Source organism: Rhea pennata, chromosome 2, assembly GCF_028389875.1.
Source record: "Rhea pennata isolate bPtePen1 chromosome 2, bPtePen1.pri, whole genome shotgun sequence".
In the NCBI taxonomy this organism is placed as follows: Eukaryota; Metazoa; Chordata; class Aves; order Rheiformes; family Rheidae; genus Rhea; species Rhea pennata.
The window spans coordinates 134,820,878-134,845,204 of record NC_084664.1 but is presented as its reverse complement, the minus strand read 5'-3'; the positions used below and the strand labels follow the sequence as shown (position 1 = coordinate 134,845,204).

Genomic DNA, 24,327 nt, shown 5'->3' with positions numbered 1-24,327 from the left:
TTTATATGCATGCTGAGCCAGACTGTATTCTCTATTACCACTATGTAAATCTGGAGTAACATCATCAACTTCAATTTAATTGTTCTGGATTTACATCATTGTAATGAATCCCCTGCAGGAAACCAATTTCATTTTCAAGAGTTTTCTCTGAACATGAAAACCAGCTACTAAATATATTTCCAGTGGGAGGGATTAGGCATAGAACTGATGTTATCATAGACAAAGGGCTTTGATGAATGTGACTGTTTTGCTAGAGCATTCACATTTTTCTGACAAACACTTATTGCACTGATTTTTCATATGCCTGTAGTTGTTTCTCTCTATAACACTGCCCTATTTAGATATTAATTATGGGTAAATCCCAAAACCAGAAGATTCAAGCATGGGAAAGACAAATTTCTTATAAATTTGACTTCTTTTTCAAGGCAAGGACATGTTTGTCCATTTTCCATGAAGAAAAATTTAACATCAAATTTTTTGGTACCAAAAAGCTTCTCAGTGGCCTATATCAATGCCCCTATCAAAGAGCAGCAAAAAGGAAGAAAGATGATTTGTCCATATGACCATGCAGCTTTCTCCAAACAACCAATAAGCTGACTTCTGCAGCTAGACAGCTATGATTTGTCAGCTTTTTCATTTTCTAAAGATAGGGGAAAGTAAAGCCAGAGTTTGATAAAATGGTACAGCAAAAAATAGAGGACTCAGTCTTTACAATAAGACCAACTTTTAGAAATCCTATATATCAAGGAGGAATTAACATGAAAAGAGGTAACAGGCTAGTTTCATCCATGCATGAGGGGATAGGCAAGAAACAAGGAGGAGGCCACAAAACTCCTTCATGCATTTTTTGATCTCCTTTCATTAATTTGCTCCATGCACAAAAGAAAAGGGGGGGGGGGGAGGACAACTATCTCTTTCCATTGCAAATAATCTCCAAAAGAGCTATGGAAAACACTGACATGGCTGTTTCTTCTACGCCAATCTGAAGACAGGAAAGAAAGAAAAAAATCCTCAGTTCTACAAAGCATTTGAGTCTGCTTTCACATACCAAAGATGTGAGGTGAAAGAGGTGTGAAGATGTGAGCTACAAAGATGCAAGATGCCAGTCGAAAGGTGTTACAGCCATGCACCACCTACATATGATGGCTTCAGGCGGTGGATTTCACCTTCAGTTCACTTCTTCTATCCTTCCTGCTTTTGAATCTCAGCATAAATGACTTCTAGGTATTTACTGAATAGCAGCAACGATGGAATCCATCCAAAAACAAATGGGGAGCAGCTGAAAGAAGTCATCATCTTCTCCTTGATGCTGTGGGTTGGGAGTGTGGAAGCAGCCTGGGTCCTTCTGAGGGTGCTGTAGGCTCGGTGTGAGCCACAGGGTATGCACCATGCTGGCACTGTATGTGCTGGCATTGCATTCTGTCCCGCTCTTACGTGTCTGCTCAAAATCAAAATCTAATGTGCATTGCGATGAGTCCTACCTACACATTACTAGACTTTGCTCACCTCTTCACAGGTTAGTCATTACAGTAACAAACAGAATTTCATTCTGAGTATCTTCCCAGTTTTAATAATTAAGCCTGTCAAACACATGGACTGCAGACTCTTAGGATGTTTGCATAACAAAACAGCAGTCAGTAACGTATGTCATTGCTTTAGCACTTTCTATCTGACTATAGAACTGAAGTAAAATATAACAGTTAAACTAAAACAACACTCCAGTTTCCTTTCATGCTATACTCATGAAGTGAGATGCAGCTTCAAGCAAAACAGATGAGCAAGAAGCTTTGTAGAGAGGATGAGCTGAAGACTAAAAATCCTTTCTAAAAAGCTTAACTAACTCCTGATCCAGACTCATGATCTGTAACCTGAGCATATGGCAACATGAAGTAGAAAAGCAAAACAGGATTTTTTTTGTACCAAAACAGCTAACTTTGAAGAATTCAAATGGTTTCCTAAAAAAAAGGAGGAGAAATTTTTATCCTACTCTTCCCAGTTTTCTTTCCTGCTTAGAGCTGAGGTGAGCATCTCACAGCAGCAACATGTGGCAATGCTGCAATTCAGTGGAAACCCTTCTATGCCAATAAGCAATGTTGATGAAAAAAAAGAAATGAGAAAAGTTTCAGTTAGTCAGGAAAATTAAAAAAAAAAAAAAAAAAAAAAAAAAGAAAGAAAGAAAAAATGAAAAAGTAAATGTCACCAACTCCACTCTTCAACATGCCACACTCCCACATTTAAGATTTTACTTCTCTTTTCAGGTAGAGGCACACCTGTTTCAGTCTTTATACAGAATATTTTTTAATAAATTAAATTACTGCTCAATTACTTACTATCAGTCTGTACAAAAGGCCACTATAGCTCTTGAAGGCACAACTCACTTTAGGAAAAGCAATACGCCCTCTTAAATTCTGAGCATTTCCCAAGCAAACATACAAACAAAAACAAATGTAAAGCCAAACAGACAGTGACTCCACATGTCTCTGGGACACCATGTCAGGTGTAATAATGTTCCCACTACCTGTTGAGTCTGACCGTTCATATTGTACTATGATATAATCATATCTTAAAAAAAAAAAAAAAAAAAAAAAGAGCGAGAAAGATAATACATTGAAACTCATATTGCAATGGGCTGTCTGTGGCTAAATTCATGTACAGTGTTGGAAATCATCTGGACTCACAGACCATTAAACTACAATAGGCTTATGAGTATATTCATTTTCTCAGGTCAGGCTGCTTGGATGGTTACGCTCTTTTTCTTCAACACTGATGAGTTCCAGCAAAACAGATACTGTGAGATGCTACAGCTGGACTAACCATGAAGATGACTAAAGTTTTAACTGAAGCTGAATGCAGTAACTGCAAATGACACTTCACCCAGGATCTTCCATACTGCTCTGGTTTTCAGATCCCAAGCAAGATTATAGTCTTTAAAAGTCTGCTTAGAGCAGAACCATCCTAGGAGTGGGTTCTTTGGTGACAGCCTGCCAGGCTATCCTGTGCTCATGTAAATGCATCAATCGGCAACATCTGTTTGACGTTGCAATACTTGGGGGCAAATGGCCCCTGGTAGTGGCCCAAGACAATGACGTTGTTCTGAAAATAAGCTAAGGAATAGAGCTTAAGAAACACTTTAAAAATGCAGCATTAAAAGAGTGACAGGAAGTAAGGTCTTCCTTTTAGAAATGACATGAAAGCTCTGCACAGTTGTGAATCACAAATAATGACATGTACATTAGAATACAGTATTATAATTTAAGGTCATTGGGTGCAGCAATCATTAATTAACTGCTCTCTCCTTTCAAACTGATTTTCTTCTTCATTTCTAAAGAAAAATTACTTATTTTATGCATATCTCCACCCAATTACTTACACACTAGGACATATTAACCATAGGACATACTAAGTCAGGCTACCATACATTCAGAGACCCTAGATATGTCCAGTTTTTCTGTTGGAAATTTGTATAGTAGAAAAAAAAGCAAACTTTAGCCAACTGTCTGCAATTAGTAGATAGCTGGACAAAATGGACACTCAGTGTGTTCTCCATGTTACTTCTCTCTAATGCATCTCCTAGGCGTCCATAATCACTAGCACACATTTCTATCTGACAAAACCCAAACAGAAACATGGAAGTTCTGCACATTAAAAATGTCCTCTGCAATACAAGCATGGAAACTATTTATTAATTTGGCTAAAAATATGCAGCACAAGAAAAGTTCAGCTTGCTAACTCAGAAACTTGTTTTCCCATATCGCATCACAACAACCTTGTCATAGAGCATTTACAGATGAGTTGTGTATGTCTTTTGTAGAACAAAAACCTTGTCCTGCTAAGATAAATATATATGTAGATAGTTGTACCTGTTCAACATTTCACTGACTTCAGTAGAGTTCTGAGTGGGTACAAGTAGTTGTATGGCTGTGAACATCTGGTTCTCATTGGAGGATCAGGTCTTTCTTTATTATCAACTTAATGCATATATATAAAGCATATATATATATATATATATATATGCACACATACACATATTTAAGACTATGAAAAATGATCTCTTTCTTGTATAACATTTTTTCAGTAAATGGTAAAACCCTTTTGGACCAGCTTTTAAGTTTATGTTACAGTTTGGCAACACCCTCCCCACCACATATAGCACGTGGTCTTTTCACACAAAGAGGTTACCACACATTCCCACCGCCTGAAATTGAGGGTTCAAGAGTTACACTATCCTCTGAAATGCAACCCCACTTTAAAGTGTTGTCAACATCAGTTTTCAAAATCATATTCTAAAGTGACTCAAACAGCATTCTTTAAATAATATACCCCAGTACTTTTAAAATTTGAACTAAAATTTGTTCACAGGTTTATCTAATCTCCAGTTATTCATCAGCCTTTTTAGACAAAGCAACTCAACTAACTAGGCCCCCAAAACCAGATTTTTTAAAAATGACTAGTGATTTTGTCCATGCACATTAGAGAGGCTTGAATTTAAGAAAATGTAAAGCATCCATGTTTTAAATTCAAAACTCTTTCACAGAATGAGAGGACTATCCAACAAACTTTCTACACAGTGTAAGCATTTAAGTGGTTAAAATGGGTATTTACAAGATAAGTACTGTAAAAATGGGAGCTGTACAGCTAACCACTTTCTAAAGTGGTTAGTGATATCTAAAAAAACATTTGCCCACTAGATGTCAGATATGGAAAGAAAATATAATTGAAAAAAGTACCATTTTCCCCAAATGCTTCTTCTGATCATATCATACATATTTCTGCAGCAAATACAATATTATTAATCAGAACTGTGTTGTCAAATGCTGGAACCCATCACCACACACATGAAGGAAATACCGTTCTTGAAAATAGTGTAGCCAAATATATACAACATGGTTGGATAAAAAAATGCTTCTTTCCAGGAAAAAAAAAAAAAAAAAAAAAAAAAAACTTCTGAAGAAAATACATGATTTGGTGGAGGAGATACAATGTGTTGATAATTTTCTACCGATAAGCAATCTTCTGGCATTCTGTGGCTAGGTCAGCTCTGATGTGATAGTATGAGTTACCATTAAACCTAAAAATAGATTCAAGTTGACCACAGAAAGATTGGTTTCTGATTAAATAAAACATATATTACACAGCATCCAAAAAGATGATCCAGACAGGGCAGGAAGGGAACACTCCAGTGAACAGATCTTCCCAGTTCTGGCCCTTTGCCACGGGTTTCACAGGAATGCTAGTCATCTCAAGCAAGTAATATCTTCTGCTGGCTAAATGGGCCAAACTAGAAGCTAGAGTATTGAATAATGTATTATTTCCTGCAACACTAGCCCAACAATTTAAAACATATTTCCCTTACTTGCAAATCAGATATTTTCTTCACTAACTTCTCATGTAAGTTTTCTCAACTTTTTGCCACATAAGGGTGGCAAAAGTACCGTAAGTACCATAAAGGTACCATAAGAATATTAAACCATAAGAAATAACATACTAATTTGATATTTCATGCAGGTTATTTCTCTTGTATGGAAAGAACACGACTCAAGCTTACTCTAAATACATGTGCTTACACCTAACTCCCAATAATGCAATTCTTAAGGTCTAGTCATGTCCAGTAACTGCAGAGCTGGGAACGGCTGGAGGTTAAATGCTGTGGTACAGACAGCTATCTCTGTGCTGTACTGAAAGTGTGCAGTCTCTTGGTTGAGGTTTCCATAGACCTAGAAGAACACTTAGATGACTTTGACAAACACCCCACATACTTGGTATATTTTGGGTAAAAGGATATGTGAAAGGTGGATCCTAGTAAATTATGGTACTCTGTGGTTTGTCAGTCCTACCCCATATATGTATGCATATGAAACACTGATGTGTTTCACAGTCCCTTTCTGTTCTAACACATTGATGTTTGGTTTTGCTCAAAAAAAATTATAGTTACTTTATGTTTGCAAAGTAAGAGTAAATTCACCTGTAAAATAAGAAATCATCCACAAAAATACCCTTTTACTCTACACTCAGCTTACCAATCTCTGACAAAATCTTGTTTACCCCAGCTGTGGGTTCTTCCTGAAGTCTTCACTCCATATTTAATAATGTTTACCATGTACTTAATAAATCACATATTTAAATGAACTGTAAACATCAACAGAAGTTCCATTCTAAGACAAAAAAGGGAGGCAAATTTGCATATTGTTGGCAGTATAGAGTAGGTAGGATGACAGTGAGCAATGAAAGAATCTATGGATGTGGGGGCCTCTGATGAAAGAATATATGGATCAGAGCTCTTTTTAACTTTGTAGAATAATAAAGAATGAGAAGGCTTTGACTGTTATCTCAATTCACTGCAAATACATTTTTAACACTTTTGAATAACATTTTTTTGCATTTGAGAATCCACAGTAGTGCTGGAACTGATTAAAATTGGAAATATAACATTAGACTATATTCTTGTCTTAGTTACAGATGAGTTCCATTTTAAGACTCCTCCCTCCTTTCATCAGGCTTATTTGTATATTTGCAAGAGTAATGGTAGAAGCAGTAATGTACCTCAGGCAAAAAGCCTATGTGTCTATCAATATTTAGGCGACTAGCTTACAAAAGGATCATTGGAACAATGTGCCCTGGAGCAAATTAAGATACTGTTTATATTAGTCAGTTTGGGATTTACTGTTGAGCTGTCAAAGTACTGAGTAAATTCAGCACTAGAATGTATGCATACGCTAAGTCTAGAGCTATTCAGTACATTTTCAATTAAATTAAAATTTACTGAAACAAAAATATTCCATGAAGATAAACTGATTTTTATAAAGATTTTATGGAGAAGGGTTTAGGATACAGTATTTGCTAAACTGAAATGGCCGAGAAAAAGAGTGACCAACAATCTCATGTTTGGTCTCCCTTTTTTCTACTCACCAAAACCAGACACCTGAGTTAAAAAACTTTTCAAATTTTTATTTTTACTCCACAGGCAATGAAGACAGGAATTAAAATTTTAGCATAAATAACTGTCATTCTCTGGACATCAGTCACACAAAATCCCTTTCTCAATATACCTAGAAAAAGTGATTTTTCATATCACTCTTATTTCAAAGTCTTGCAGAAAATGGGGCAGCTCAAATACCTCTATGTTGTCAAGTTATTTTATAGTGTGCTACTGTAAGCTAGTGACCAGCATTAATAGTATTTGAATCCAGTACATTCTATTATTGCTACAGTAAAAATGGTAATCCAGTTGTGATTTATCAGGCAAAAAGCGGGAACTTGTCACCAATGACAGCAGAGTAGATCAATGGATAAACTCTGCTATATAGGCCAGTTTTTTATCCTCCTTACAACATGCACTCATAACAAATACCTTCCTATCAAGCGAGCTATGTAATCTGTAGGATCTGTCTTTATCCACAGCATAACCACCCTCACTTCTCCTTACCCACATAATGGAAACTACAGAGAAAAGCCCTCAGGGGATTACAGCTTCTTAGAGCAAACTTGTCAGTTTTAATTCAGGTTAGGTGCCTGCATAACACAAACAATCAGGAAGGAACCAAATCAGTTCCTTTCAGATGCTATAATTCACATGTAGTAATTTGTTTGGGCATACATGCTTAACATTCAACAGATTCATTCTATAGATACAAAATACATGTAATGAGATGGTCATCTATAAATACATATACATATATATATATGTATTGTAGTAAACATACATATACATATATGTGTGTGTTTACATAGAATGGATAATGTAGACAAAATAACCGATGAAATTCATGCCTGATAGAGAATTGCCCTGATTTTTGTCAGTGTGTAAGAACAATATATATGCATATACATACATATACAACTATGTACACATATAAACACTTAATGTACGTATGTATCATATATATGTAACAGGGCATACAAGTCAGTGTATAGCATTTGAGAAATGATGTGCCATACATCACACACATTGCATTAAGTGATTAGCTGGGAATAACCTTTGGCTTGGCCTTGCAATTCTTTTCCTTTTCTAAGCTACACACTTCATATCTGGAGCATGTGGAAGCACCTTACCTTGCTTCCATTTTCTCTTGCCTCCCGTTCCATCTTGAGATCAGAAATTAGGAGAGTCTTGTATTTGTTCTTTCCATTACTGCTGTGATCATCTAGTCTGTATTCTGAAGTCAGCTGAGCAGAGAGGGGACTGTCACTCAGGTTCAGAGGCTGCTCATCCTGCTCCAGATTTGTTTTGCCATTACTGTTGGTTTCTGCCATCTCCCTGCAGTGTGTTCCCCCTGAAGCATTGGAACTGTGTCCCACGGTCTCATTGCCATTAAAACTCTCTGCGGCTGAATCATCTATTAAAAAATATATATTTTCAGTCACATGCCACATCATCATCTCTGTCCAGATCAAACATAATTTATACCTTCACAATGTTTTTCAAAATTGAATTATAACGGTTTATATGATTACTAGCCCCAGTACATTTCTACAAAATGTGCACAAACATCCTTCTGTGGTTTTAAGTAAAACCTTTATGTAAATACATAAAATATTACTACAAGCTAATGGAAATGATCCGGGCTGACACCTTAGAGCTATTGTGTACACAAAAGATAAGTGTCATACAGGATTTCTAGGGACAAAGTCTGTCTGAATCCATCTGTTTGTCCATATGTCTATGGAGCTATTTAGATTCTTATACCAGGCTCATTATTGCAGCATCGCATATTTCTGAAGTCAACAGAAATGCACATGATATCGAGAGAGAACCTAGCTCTCAGGTTTTAAAGATGCAAAATAGCATATGTCATATCCATAAACATTCTCCTGCATAGATATGATGTAAATACATCTGGTGCACTCACTGCTGGCAGTGGAGATCCTATTGGGAAAGCTGACTCCTGAAACAAAAACTCACTCTTCATTTTGTGCATGTGCTCATTCACTTTGCTCAGGCATTTTGTGTCATAATTCATTTAAAATACTGGTTAATAACAGATTAAATTGCAGCCTGAAAGTTATGTCTGAAAACTTTGAAAGTGTTGTTGTTATCCCTAAGACTTTGCAACTGAAATGTATGGTTAAGATGTGTTTTACATACTCCGGGAGTTTGTATCCTATGTTTGCCAGGACAGTGCCCAGGTGCAACTACTCAGCTGTTCCTTATCCTCTAAACAATCTTTGGACCAGCAGGGCTATCTAGAAAAGCAACACATCATTTAATGAAGGATATGGGAGCAGAATTTGGCCCTCAGTTCGCTTACTTCTTGTTCTCCAAAGCACCTCCTGTATAGCTGCTTACATGGTTTTCCTAATGGTGCAAACACCTCCACAGGGCTCTACAAAACTACGTTTATCACAAATAGTGATGGTGGAATCAAAACTGAGGAGTCAGCAGCCAGGAATGTGTACAGATTGAAACTGGAGCTATGGGAAGAAATAGACCTTAATATATTAATACCTTAATATACCAACCACTTTCAGATCCTTCTAAACTACTTCCATGAAAAAGAAACAAATGCTTTCATATACATACACATGAAGTTTAAAAAAGAAATCAGGATACTTTCTTTAAAGGATGTACTCAGAAATACTCATGCTTGAAAAGACATGATTAATCAAATTGTTGACTCTCCATCACTGATAGAGTAGAAACCAACTATTCACTGCCCTCAGATCAAAATTTAAAAAGTGAAGAAAATATTGTATAAATGGATAATAATCTAATTCAATTAAGTACTCAGAGAGCCATAGACAAGCCATCATACATCAGTGTCTTGCCTGCTGTACCCATCCAACAGTACTATGCTACAAAGTATAAAGGAATGGCCCCACATTCTCAACATATTTATTTGTTTTTTTTTCAAACCTGTAAAAGAATTCTAGTTTCATAAAAAAACATGCAGTCATATTTTAAAAAGCTTTAATTTAAAAACCTTTTTGTTTTTAACAGAATGTTTTATAATTAATGGCAATAAAAAATCATGCTTTGGTATGTACCAATTTTATATTACCTCTCTTATAAATACAGACTTATGTACAAAAAAAGACACAACATTTCTAGAATAAGACTGTTAAACGCACACACCATATCCACTAGTCACCAGCCCAACTTGCAACACGAGCAATGGAATCACTTCGGTTTAAAACCCTGGGCCTGACTGAGGACTTCAGTAACATAGATGAATAAGGTGAACGGGGGTTATCCCTACCTCATAAACTTTATACCTGAGACTTACGTTGACAAGGCATAAAACTTTCATAAGGTTAAAAATTCTAAATGTAGCTTCAGAAAAGGAATATACGATTTTATCGTAATTCTGAACTAGAAAATGGTATGGAAAATTCTAATACAAAATCTTTTTTTTAAAAAAAAATAGCTATATTGACAATGCATTTTAAAAGGTGTGAAACATCAGCGAGAAGGTCAGATTTCTTTATTTAAGAGAGAAACAGTTTGCTTACTGCTGATTGGTATTTTGGACTGCTAACAGACAACTGACTTCTTGGTTATCAGTTTAACAAGCGGCAGCTAGTTTCAAATGAATTAAGTCAAGGATTGACCTGTCCGCCAAGCGCGGAAGGGACGCTGCTCCTTCCGAAGGGCTCGGAAAATCCCCTGCGGCTGGGAGCAGAGGGAGAAACGAGTGAGCGCCCCGAGGGTGCCAAGTCCCGGCTAAAAGCAGGGGCAGGGCGCCCGTTTCACCCCGAGGAACCTGCTGCGTCCCAGCGCCCGTTGCAGCAACAAACAGCTCTGAAAGACGAGAAGGATCTGGTTTCCCGAGGTCCGTTTATCGCGGCGCCTCGGCCATGTTGAGGCGCTAGGGGCGAGAGCCTGCTTCCTTACCAAACGTCCACGCTGCCGAGGCGGAGGGGCGGCCGGCGGCCTCTGAGGTGCGCGGCGAGGGCGAGGGCTGCCACGGGGCGCCGCGAGGCGAGGGCAGAGGCGGCGGCGGCCACGGGCAACATGGCGGCCTGGAACCCGCCGCCTCGGGGCGGCAGTTGGGGCTGCCGGCGCCCGCCCCGGGGCGGCCCCGGCCCGCGGCTGCCCGGCGCAGGACGCTGCGGGCAGCTCTAGGCGCGGGAGCCGGGCAGGGAGGAGGCGGAGGAAAGGAGAAGGACGAGGTGATCTCCAGAGGCCGCTCCCAACCTCAACCGTTCTGCGATTCTGTGGTTCTCTGAACTTCAATTTCTGATTTTCAGGGCTGGTGAGTCCTTGACTTCAGTTATCTATCACATACATCCACATTATCATGGCCTAACCCTTTACCAAATCCCAGTTTCTCTGTATTTAACTCCTTGGATTCTGCAAGTTGATATCCATGACAGAGATTATTAAAAATAGGTTAAAGGCTTCTGATTTAGAACAGGAAAATAATTCTTAATTTATAGGCGTATAGTCTCCCATTTCCAAATGGGCAAACATATTTTTTCAAAAACTAGAGCTTCTTCTGAGAAAGGGTTAAAATATAGTTCTTCCAGAACTATACACAGAAAGAATTGTCTTCAGACCAGATACGCCAAATACTCAACACTGTTCCCAGTGAGACTGTTTCCTTAAAGGCAAGCAAGCTGGAGCGTGCATAAAAGTTGGCTTGAACAGCAGGTCCCTCGAACACTAGTTTTCTACACGCATAGATTTAAGATCTGAACTTTGATGTAAGCATCATTGAATTATTGTGAACCTTAAAATAAGATACCTGTATTCAAGTCTCCCTTATCTCCCTGATAAAAATAACTCCAGATGTTTTGAAGGATCTTCTGCATTACTGTTAGTGAACAAATGCATTCTATAAATCACCCAGACTTTTCCCAGTCCTTGCAGATAAATCAGGGTAGGAGTCAACAAGCCATTCTACATGACGCTCTCCTTGAATAAATCCTCTCTCTTTCTCAAATTAATTCTCAGACTAGAATTCAATAGACATTTGGAGTATACTTAAATTGTTTCTATACCTGAGATTTGCATGGCAGCTACCTGAAGCTTACTAGTCATTAATTCATAGTGTTGGCCTTCAGCTCTAAGAGCAGTAGGGCAGCACTGCTCCTACAACAGTATATTCACAAAGAAGCTCAGATCTACCAAAAGAATAGGAGTAGGGACAGGTCAGGGAGCTATGGATCCCCTGCATCAGCGGTAAGAATGAAAAGATGCCTTCCGCACCCCATGGTACCAAAGCAGCTCAAACACAGCTTCCATTTTTGCCATGAAGCAAACAGACAGCCTGCTTAGGAGGCAGAGAAAACTGCGGGAAAGGTTACTAACCTGAAAACATCTTTGGCTCAGACACCATAAAATGTCTTGGCTGAGGCATTCTGATCCCTTGGATCTCACAAGCCAGCACCTTTCCTGGGTACTAAAATCTGATTAATCACACCAAATGAACAAAGTCGTTGTTGTGGCCACATAGTCATCCTGCTCTAAGGACAGATATGGGATAAAGGCACACAGGCAGCCAAACAGACACTGATCTTTCAGGCTCCAAGGCAGCTTCATACTGGTTAAATGAATGCTTTGAGTGGGTAGCACATTGACAGAGCATCTCTGAGAGCTGTAGTTACTTTAAGATGGGTAACAGTTCTTTCTGAGAGGAGGAGGTTGGGTATGAATGAGCTGAGTGGGAGGAGTGAGACTGAAGCTGCTGTCTGAGTAAGTGCAGGGCTGTCTGTCATAGAAACCACTCTTACAGATTGTTTCCCAAAGTCCTGCATGATAAAAGTTGCTTTAATCTTTTGAAGCTAGAGCCTACCAGCCTAGGTCTTACTGAACAATACGTTACACTCGTAGCAATCTGATTCATTTGAACAGGATCACTTGCAACAAACAGTACTATCGACCAAACAGTGGCAGACTACAGACCAGTTTCCAGTTACTACACTGTTCTTTGGCTTCAATATTGCAAGTGTGTGTGTGTGGGGGGGTGTATATTAAAAAACAATTTTAATGAAAGTAATATGCTACATAAGCAAACATTTAAAACTAAGTTGTTAGTTACATTCTTTCTGTAATTCTACAAATCAAAGACATACTACCAAATCTTCATAATTAGAGCTACTAAAAAAATTGCTGTACTGGTAGCAACTGATGGCAGGCAGTTTTGGGACAGGAACACAGTGAATCAGACAAAAGGTGGTGTAGTGTGCTGACTCATGGAAACCTCTGCAGTATGAAATAATTATAGGGGCTTTTCCAAAAGAACTAATAAAAAGGCAAGGTCATATTTTACTCTCACCACTTTTCACAATGACTGTTTAATATCACTTTGTCACAGTCATGTCTTTGGTTACACTTCATGTACATCACAAGACATGTTTCAAATTCAAGTTCAACATGTAACTTAAAGACAGTAAAAAGCCACGGTATTTATTCATCTTCTCCACTCTCTTTCATATTACGATAAAGAACAGCAGTAGCATTAACAAAGGTATGAAGGTAATTTCAGATCCTCCATTACTTCCCATTTCATAAAGTGTAAGAATGGCCATAATTGGTCAGATCAAAAATCTATCTAGTCCAATATCCTGTCTCCTGCAGCTGCTATTAGGAGATGTCTAGAGAAGAGAATGAGGCAAGCATATGCGGTTCTTCCTCCAGTCGTTTGCCCAGCCTTTAATAATTTTCAGCTCAAGGTCTTCCTTGAGCACTCTGATCTGCTCCTCTTTCCACTTATTTTGTTTGCATTAAAATGCCAGTACTGTGGTAAAGAAACAAGGAATAGGATTTAAGAGATGGGCAAGGTCCTTTCCATAGGATGGGAGTGTGATGATGTGCACAGAACTCAGTCCCTTCATTCATAGTTGGACTACATTTGGTACAGTACAAGAGCATCTATTAATTGTTCTCTTCAGCTAAAGTCACTAATCTTAATAAGTTTTTTCTCTGCTGATACACATAGCTTTTTCCTGACTTGGCTGGCTTCTGTGAATTCAATTATGGTAATTTTGCATTAAAACTTGAACCTGTGATTTTCCATCAGTTTCAATGCCATGCCAATCAATGAATCACTCGTTGTCTTCAGTGGTGAAGGAATAGGTCAGGAGTTACTTTCACTGCATCAGTTCACTGCATCAGTTTATGAAAAGAAAAGAATAAGGCAAACTATAGAAAGTTTATATTTTCTAATCTTTAGCAGTGTCAGAGTACAGTAGGTTTTATAGGTTTGATATACATGCATTAGCCAGACTGTAAATCTTATTTCACTATTAAATAAAATACAATAATTCAGAAAAGAATAGAAAAAGGCACAATTTTTTCCATACATAAGCTTCTGTTTTCTTTGTGGAAGTACAAAACAGGCAGATCATTTCATTCAATTATAATATAGTCATTAAACAACAGTACAGTGAACAGCTAACACTCTACAGCAGCAGCAGCTACAGAAAAATCATACTGCCCTCTCAGTCAAACTGAAGATAGCTTTAGAGGAGAAGGGCTCATTTATAAAGTTTCATGAATGATTGCATGCTTACTTTGCCTGCAGAGCTACTGTCTCTGCTTATACACAATAAGGAGATGAAGCAGAATAGCTATTAAGAGGGTACTGCACATATAAATAACCAATTGCATAACTCACTGGGTGCACAGTAGTGTTAATATTGCTATGCATCCATGCATTTGTACTTGTGCTTTCTCATTTCCACTTCAAAAGCTGTGGCCCTCAGTGCCCCTGGGGAAAAAAATCCTCTAGTTTTCTCTTTACTCTAGAGAACCCTGTAGGGCACTTTCTGTGGCAAAAGACTCTGTAAAGCAGTTCTTAATACAGAAAAATTGCAATTCTTCTATAAGTTTTTATGTTGCATATAGGACCGTATTTGACAGGCAAAGTGCTACCTAGCATTGAGAATTGTGGCTTAGAGTTCCATCTCCGGACAAGTTTTACAAGAACAAATCTCTGAGCTGGACAATATATGAGCAACACCAGAGATACTGGTCTGCAAATATTCATCTTATACAGGACTCCAGACTTCAAAATAATATATTGATATGAAGCTAGGAACTGAGAAACTCAGGGATATAGGCAAGTAAGAGGCCATTCAGGACACACTAACTGATTTTAAAGACTCACAGAAATTCCCGCAAGGTACAGAACATATCTGCAACAAACTTTGAGATGGTAACTCATTAAAAAATACGGAGAACTCTGAAGCCTTTTCCATAACATAAAATCAGGGAATATTTAAATGAAAGGAAGATTTAAATGAAAATTTGACTGTCTTTTAATTGAATGAGCTCAAAATATAACAGTTCCCCCTCTGTCATGATCAAAGAGATCATAGAAGATGATCTCATTAAACAAAAACACCAAAAGAGTAGCCTAAATGAGCTTTACCCTCTCCTTAAAATCATAACTAGATGCCTACATGGTTTTCAAGTGTTTGGCATTGAATGGTTTGCCCTGACCTTACCCTTTCTTCTGCCTTGCCCAGCCTGGAAGAGGCATATCTGCTTCTCTAGCCAAAGGCTGGTGCAGTCAGCAGCAGCTGCCATCATTTTTGGCACCAATAAGCATCTAGCGCTGTGCCAGCAATAAACAAAAGAATAACAGACAGGTTCAAGTTTGCTTCCTAAGTTTCAACTCAAATGGGGCTGAAAAAATTACATTAAACTTATCTGCCACTCAGATCTAGTGTATGTGTGTAATGTCATACTTTACTTCCTCATCAGGATCTGTCAGGAGACAAAAGCAAAGAGAAAAGATCAAGTTGGAGTCAGTAGAGGAAATTCTCTAAAGACTGGATGCTCCAAATAGTGGCAGTTTTAATAAAGCACTTTCAAAGTCTAAAACTTGACATACCAGCTTTGCTGTGTCTAGTGGGTTCACACAGTGATAACAGTGTATGCTGTTATGGAAAGGCAAAACCTTGAGCCCAAGCAAAGCAAATGATTGCTTGACAGCTCTGCAGCCCCTCAGCAACCAGCAGCCTGCTCTTCTCTAAAGGCAGCAAGGCTACAGAGGAGAAAGAACTAGGGCTCATTACACAACCCCCCTCCACCAGTAAAACTGGAAGGAGCAGAAGGGAGAAGCCTCAAGAGCAAATACAAGTAGCTGCTTTAAGCTTCATACATTCTTAGCAGCATTTAACCCAAATTCTTAGTCAAGGCCCCAGACTTTACAGTATCAGTTGCTGGATCTGCCTGTCTGCTGTACTGCTAGCAGAAAGCAGCAAAATGACCAGAAGCTTTCTCTTAAAATATAAAGAATCTTATGTCTGCTAATACTTTGCCTATCACTAGAAAATAATGAGTGAAGCAGAAATAAGAGATGTTCTTCAATATTAAGCGATAAAGAAGAGAATGGACAAAAGATATCTATATGTGCCCTAATGTGGCAAAACTAAGAGTACTGCTGAAATTCAATAGATGTTGACAGAGTAACTCTCAGTAACATTAATATTTCTTCAAATAGCTCAGGCTTACTAGACCGCTGTTGTCAGGTTTGTATCTCTGTATTTCAGGATTTCAAAATTATAGTCTCATTTTTGAAATTTATTAAAACAGGAATATATATTTTAGACTAGCATTAAGTAAATTAAAACCATTAATCAAATTTATAACCAAAAATGTACAATTATTTATAACTCTATGTATAATCTAGGACACTAAAAATGCTTCAAAATAGAAGTGAAAGAATTTCCTTTCATTTCTATAATTTTGTTTCTAGTTTTCTTTTGATAAACACTGGTAAAATAAGCTTTCACGCAAAAGATTTTGTTTTCATTTTAAGCCAACTCTGTCACATCCTTTCTGGACAGTTTTCTCCAGTCAAATTAATATAGGCTTGCAGGAAACTTTCCTTACTTAGGGTAGAGAGTAAAATAGGTGTCTAATACACATATACTGAAATTCAGTTTTAAAAGGATAGTAAATGTATGATTGAGAGGAATTAGGGGAAAACATGAAATGGAAAGTGGGAACTTACAGTCTTTTGTACTTTATTCCAGTTCTAGCTTTATGAAAAACACACTGTAGCTTCCTTGATACATTAAAAAAGCAGTGAATTTGTTAGAACGTTAGAAAACTTTCACTAACATTAGAAAAGTAAGTGAATTTGCGGAGTAAGAACACTATATATCTGAGTTCAGGACTTCAGAGTTACTGTTTTCTTATTAAATGACTGTCATAAAATTAATGCTTTTGCTAAGACAGTCTCAATCAATCAAGTGTAACCTTCTGTTTTAGATAAACAGTAAGTTTATAAGTTTGATTAAGAATTCCAGAGCTTGGGAAGTTGCTACTATAAACTTGAGTAATCTTGAGGGATCTACATCACATGTCCTTTTTGAATTTAGTTTTGGGGTTTTTTTTGTCACAGTAAAATGTATGTGAATGTCTATGGCAGCATGAACATTATTTTTTTACTGATTTGAATGTGCCTTGGGTAACTACTGTTAAGTGGCCTCCTCACTCCTTGAGTGAAAACAATACTCTGGCCATACCAGGCAACACTTAATAACAAACTTGATGGCATTTCTCCATCTGGGAGGCAATCACTTTTGAATGTGATTTATCTGCTTGAGCAGAGGGGTTGGACTAGGTGATCTCCAGAGGCCTCTTCCAACCTCCACCATTCTGCGATTCTGTGAAACGTTATCCGAACACAGCAATATTGCCATTGAGGTAATGGACATAAGCACATCGGGGAACATCTCCAGCATATTGATTATTATAAGCACCAAACAAAAGGAAGAAAAATAAACAGTGCTGATGACTACTCTCCCTTTGATCAATTTGAAGAATCTCTCTCACACAGTGAATGTCAAAACTGCTGTGAAAGATGTACAGATCGTTATAAATATACAAAGCATTAGAATGAGTTCGTAAGTATACAACAGTCAATATTTTTGCATACTAAAAATAGTATGGGCCCAAGACAGCAGAATCCTGAATCACAGAATACAGCTTTGACTGAAAAACAGGAGATTTGTAAACTCTATCCATTAACATCCAAGATTTGAGGTCTTGGTAAGCAACGGGGTGATAGAAGGCAGAAGTCAGCACCCTTTCCACAAGGTGATAATACTACAGCAAGTTCTCTTCTGCCTTCATTAAACTCATCATTTTTAAAGCCCATCTGCATCACAATATTATAGGTAGACATGTTGACTTCCAATCTCACTGGCAAAGTTAAAAGATGCTTTTGTTTTAGAAATTACTTTCAACAGAGCTACTGAAGTCAACACATTTTTTCAGCTGCTAAAATATAGCTGGGCATTTGATCACACACCATCTACAACTGTATAATTGCAATAAGAGCTATCCGAAGACAAAAAGAACAATGATTTTGCTAGATGGTCTGTCAGCACAGTATCTCTAGCAAACCAAATAACTATGATACAACACCAAGAAACTTCCCAAAGCCCAAAGGGTCTGGCATATCCAGTGCTATTCCTCATCAGAGCTGTAGACTAGAAATTTTAACTTCCAAACCACCTGACTAAGCAATGCGTCTCGTTTCGAACCCTCCCCATGAATCCACAACACAGCAGACTGAGCTTGGGTGGGCAAGGCAAGGGTAAGAGAATGAACTGAACAAAAGCATAAACGGAAGGTGGGAAATGCTTGACAACTTTAGCATGGAAACGACCATTCTGTGGTTCGTTTCTGAGGAGCTAATGCCAACAAAACCACTACAATGCGTTCTTGGACATAATGCAATTATAGGAACTTCTGTAACTTTTCTTCATGTTAAATGTATTCAGTTTGCCCTGCCTGAAACAACACTGAGAGCTAGACCCCAAAACAGATTATGCAACAATAATAGAAAATACAGCAAAAAGAATGTAATTCACTAGTGAGAACTCATGAACTGTTTTGCAGTTCTTTGCAGACTGGAGAGAATCCTTAAGCAATAAAAAAAGCTTTTTCTAATTCACTTAATGGCTTCTGGCATTACAGCAGGATTCAACAACAGGACTGGTTCGCACAGAGTATTTGTAGCACTTGCTTTTGCTTTTTGTGTGATTTAGAGTATTGATAAGGAACCATTGCCAATGAAAACAGAGTATTTTGAGAAGATTTTAACCACTGTGAATCAGTCTTGTCCTCGTTAAAATTCCAACTGTTTTTGCACAGAATGTTGTTAAAGCTCAGAGCACTAGAAAGGAAGATAATACTGATAAGATAATTAAAGCAAGACCAAAGGGTCTTGCTTTAATTACCAACTCAACCTCTTTGTAATATGGGATTGGCTAAGAATGAAGGGCAGCACAAAATTGTGAGAAATGACTATTTGCTGAGCTGGCCCAACAGATGTGTGCGTGGAAGCCGGCAGGCTGCTGCTGGCGAACAAAGTGTCCTGCCCAGAGATGCTGTTCTCTCCTGCATAACCAGCCAGGAGAGGAAAAGGGGAAGCCTAGGGCGAGAGCACTCACAAAAATGTTTGCCATTATTTTAAATAACTAAGTAAAGGACAGTGATTTGACTGCAAAATCCACTATATAGTTTGTTGTCCCTTTAAAAACTTTCTATGAACAAGATTGCTTGGCCCATAATACACACTGTACTTTGAAGGGATCATTGCTGGTTAGCTGTTTTAATCTAACTGAAGTGTGCACTAGAAAGAGAAACGTACAGTGTTGCTTTTACTGATGTGTGACTAATCTACTCCCAAATTTCCAGAGGAGTTAGAAAACACAGTGTCTGCAAAAAACAGTGAAGATAATGAAAAACACTTCCTGACAGTCTTTCTCCTGTTTAAATGAAATGGTAAATGCCCATCAGAACAACAGAATCGTGGAAAGTTTCTTCGAGTCCCAGGTCCCTTTGCCTTTCTTATCATCACCTTTATAAACTGATCACCTTTCAGCCTAAATAACAATTATGCACCAATTCTGAAGGAATTGTGTTTTCCAGGAGCTTAGTTTAAAAAAAAAATCTAGTAGTTAAGATGAATTTGAAGCTGGATTTGAGAACAGAATAATCTTTTTACTTCCATGTGGAAAGTTGCCACCGTTGGATCAACCAGAAAAGTTATGCTTGCTGCAATGTGAAACACGTAGTATCAGTCTTGATCAGGAACAGAGTGCTATTTATTAAACTACTACAATCTGGGAAGGATGTTATCTTTAATCTAGTGCAAACACAAACAACAATAATACCGATACTCAACAACGTGAAATGCCAAGTGTGGTTTCTTTCAAAGAACAGCAGCAGATTTTTCATTTTCTGCAATTGCAAATAACTGTTATCAGATGAAATAACACAACCAATGCAACAAAAAGATTCACTATCTAAGGAAAAGCTGGCATTGGTAAAAGCACTGTCATCAGCTCTATTACTTGTACTTTATGTGGGAAAGCTTGTTGCTGACGTGGCACCTAAAGGTGCTCCAGATACGACAGTTTCTGAGACTCCTACTTGTCCTGTTCTGCATATTGGGATCAAGAGAAACTTCAAAGTTGGACAGTGAATTGATCCAAAAATGACAGAACAATCTGGGAAAGCACAATTTTATTACCACTGATTAAGCGAGTATGACAGGCTCCAACATACAGAAAAATATTGATATAAAATGATGAATCACACTGTATATGTCAATTCAGATGCTTAAAAAAAGAAAAAAAAACTGTTACAGCCATCCAAACAAAGAAAAGGTTACCATCTTTGATTCTCCAGCATATAGACAGAAACATTTTGGAGGACTCAAAGGGTAGCCTTTTTAAAAGAAAAACCTGCTCTTTATTACCTACGCCAACTACAGCAACTCCAGTGCAGAAGCATTTAGAACACAGTCTAAGGAAATGGCCTTCCTATTCAGAAAAGTGTGTAACACTTCAAAGATATTCTTGGCATTCTTCTTTATGAAAACAGCTAAATATAGTAGTTCAAGTTCCTGTTCCTGTTCCTGTCTCCCTGATGTTAGCTGAACTCCTAGAACATGGGGATACAGTCAGTGCCTTTCTGTACAGTGAATATCCTCTTGTTTACACATAGACATAGGGATGGGGCAGTTATTAGTGATGCTAAAAACACTTAAATTCATGTTGCTGTGATACTTGATTCAGATCAGAGATATGAATGAACCTGTATCTCCCATACCCTAGGAAAATTCCCCTATCAGGTTTTTGGGCTTCTGGTCCAAAACAATTTCAAGCTGAATATGAGCAGCCTTTCACAATTTAAGTTCTGTCAGAGCTGTTTTAATTTCAACATTATCTTTTCTGTTGAAGGACATCTAAGAACTTAAAGTATCTCTGACACAGGGCAAAGCACTACAGAAGTACGGTGAAAATCCCTGGCATGGAAGAAGTCTTTTTTATGTAGATGTCATCACCAGATTCTCAAACATTACCAAACTATTTTCCCCAAATGCATTTTTTTCTAACTTCAACACTGAAATCTGTGATTTCTGGAGTTTCCTATACTACAAGCACCTGCCAAATTCAATAGTACAACTGCTACTCTAGCAAATTAAGATGGAATGCAGGGAGCAAAAGTTGAGCTGAGTTTTCATATTGTAAGTGGAGTTATGCTGACAGCACATTTGCAGACAGAAAAAGGACTGGTACTGTTAATATCATTTCTACATCATGTGATAACCACATTTTTGAGCCATTAAAAACAATATTCCACGCTTTACACACTAATCAAGAGTAGAATGGAATGACATTAGAGAATGTCATTGTACTCTTGCACTTGGGCTTGGAATATCCTAAATGCTGCCTTAATCAGAGCCCATTTGGTTTGCTGCTGCCTGAAAACATTCACAAACCACAGATGCTCTCAGGATTGCTGCTGCTGTTGCCATCAATCCACACAAACAGTAGTCTGGCAAAGGCCAAACATTTCAGCTGGCTTAAGTCTGACTTTCGGTTCAACTGCTCACACATACAAGGCGTATTTTTTAAAAAAGAAACGGATAAAGCAATGGAAAGCTGAAGCAAATAAGCATTTTAATCCACTTCACAAAAATTCTTACAACACTGCTATGAATCACAATGGATTTATGAAATCCATAGAATCTCACCATGTGTGGGGTTTCTCTGAAATCTAGCAAAATAAACTGAATTTAAAGCTTTGACTGGCACACAAAATTTGATGTATATAAACCATGAAGCATGCAACTTGTTATAATACAAAAACAAACATTTAATCTTCCTTTCTTCAACACATTTCGTTAACAGTTTCAACTGTAACGACTAGAGGAATGACAAACTAAACAACTGATTATCCACCTAAGGACAGCCTATCAAACGGGTCCACACCAGGATATGTCAATGACTAATATGCTGTCAAGAAAAAAATTGCAATGAGAAATTAAAATGCACTACATGTGAAAAGACTAGTCATTCAAACCTTGGACTCATATCCATTTTCCTAGTCCCTGCAAAACTCTAGGTGGATTCATTTGGGAAAAGAATGAGAGATACTCTGGATTCCCACTGTATAAATTTCTACTACAGTTGCAATTTTGACATTAACGTGTAAGTTGTAAAATGAACCTGCATGGTAGTCTATAGAGTACCTGTTCACCCCTCTCTCCTTGTAGCCAGCTGCTGTCATAATCTCACAAACAACCTCTGAACAAGACTAAAAAAAATATAAGTTTCTTATGGCCAGCAGCACATAAAACTATTAGAGTAATGGAGCTGCAAAAAGAACAATCCCACTCCCTTTAGTATTAGGACTGGCAGCACAGTGCCTCGCTGCATAGTATCTCCACTACCACTAGAAACAGAGAACTTCCCCATGAAATCTGGGTTTCTTACGCTTTGTATTTAGCCTTACTGAAAATTAGCGTTGCTGTTTTGCTTAGCTCTTCAGTTAATCTAAAAACCTCTTTACGCCAAAAGCCATGAAGTTGCCAGCACAGCACTGAAAGAGGTTTTTAATTATCTGCTACAAAGCTGGCCAGAAGAAGACCATACACAGGGCTGAGATCTACTTTTGGATGTGTATGATGCTCTTAATCTCTCTATCGTCCACAAAAGCCAATGTGTGCAACATGGGAAATGATTCAGTCCATTACAGTCATACAAATTACATACAATTAGTGGCTTCAGAGTTTTCCTTTTTGGGGGAAAGGAAAGATAAAAGAGGTTTAAAATAATCAGAATATTCCCATGTGGCTACTACTCTTTCAATTAGGGCAAAATGTCAGCTCTAGAAACTACATTTTTTAATCCTTGCATATTTTTAAAACAGCAACAAATAGATGTTAATCAAAAGGTTTTGAGCTTATGTTTAAAGAAGAACAAATCCCAACAGATTTAAAGTTGAAGGTACAATTCTTTCATTGTAGGCCACTTCTGCTACCTTCAACCTTGGCCATTTACAGCCTCTTTGGATACATGATGTGTATGTACATTACGAAGAAATTAGAGAGACATGGAAGCCTCAGGAAACAAAATATCTCATCATCATGAAAAAAATAGCACTACTGCAGTTTTCCTACTAACATGTGAAGGATAAATCTCTAATGTGGAGAGACATATACATTGTGCAGTACAAATACAGTGTAGCTTAAAGGGTGTAAATAATATAAATTAGTGATTTCTGTTATTGCTTTAATGAGAATACTAGCATGATTCCTGGTGGGAAAGAACAGAGTTTATGACTTTTGCATTATTTGTGGATGTTAACAAACAACCCAGTTCTGTGAGGTGCAGAGTACCACCTGAGAAGTGCTGAACAGCTTATCTATCCTTCCTTGAATAAGTATCTGAAGGAAAGACAACCAAATTATTATCCATGCAATCCAAATGGAGTAAGATCAAGTTGTAGACAGAGGCTGTGCTTTACAAGGGTTTTCTTTTTGTATCAATAATGAGAATTATTTCAAGAAAAGAGAGTGACACACTACTAACAATATTTTTTGAATTGGTATCATAATTCATGATCTTGGTCTAGTGAACCTATATATATATATATATATATATATATATATATATATGTTACATCATCCTATCTACTTTTATATATGGAAAGGACACAGTAAAGAACGTTAGCCAGTTCAACATCTAGCCAGCAGACAGGCTGACTATTAGGATACAGGGGCACAGGAAGAAGTCAGCTAAGGAGTGTGGTACCTGTAGGAAGCAGGGATACCAGACAAAAGCTGAATAAAGAGAAGAACTGGGCAGAGGAGTAACCCACTGCTGTCAAGAAAGCCACAGCTCTCACAACAGGAGTGCAGTAGAGAAAACCTGGTAGAACTTGCTACCTCTACAGTTTTCAGGAGTTCAGAAACTCTGATTCATTAAATACAGTATTTAGAGTCACCTCTGTTAGTTTCTGGGAACTCAAGAAGAAGAATTTTCTTAAATCGGAAGACAGAGTATGTATATGAACTGTATGTAGAGTATGTATATATCCCTTAAGAGTATGTATATATTCCTTAAGGTTGG

At 37.8% G+C, this 24,327-nt stretch overlaps 1 protein-coding gene across 4 annotated transcripts in view; it reads right to left on the bottom strand.

Moving 5' to 3' along the window:
* Positions 1–24,327, bottom strand: part of NOL4 (nucleolar protein 4) — a 183,908-nt gene that overhangs the window by 71,417 nt on the left and 88,164 nt on the right. For all 4 annotated transcript variants that reach the window (XM_062568251.1, XM_062568252.1, XM_062568254.1 and 1 more), the window contains exon 6: positions 8,050–8,333. In XM_062568251.1, coding sequence (XP_062424235.1) covers positions 8,050–8,333 — 284 coding nt within the window. The remainder of the gene's footprint in view (positions 1–8,049; positions 8,334–24,327) is intronic.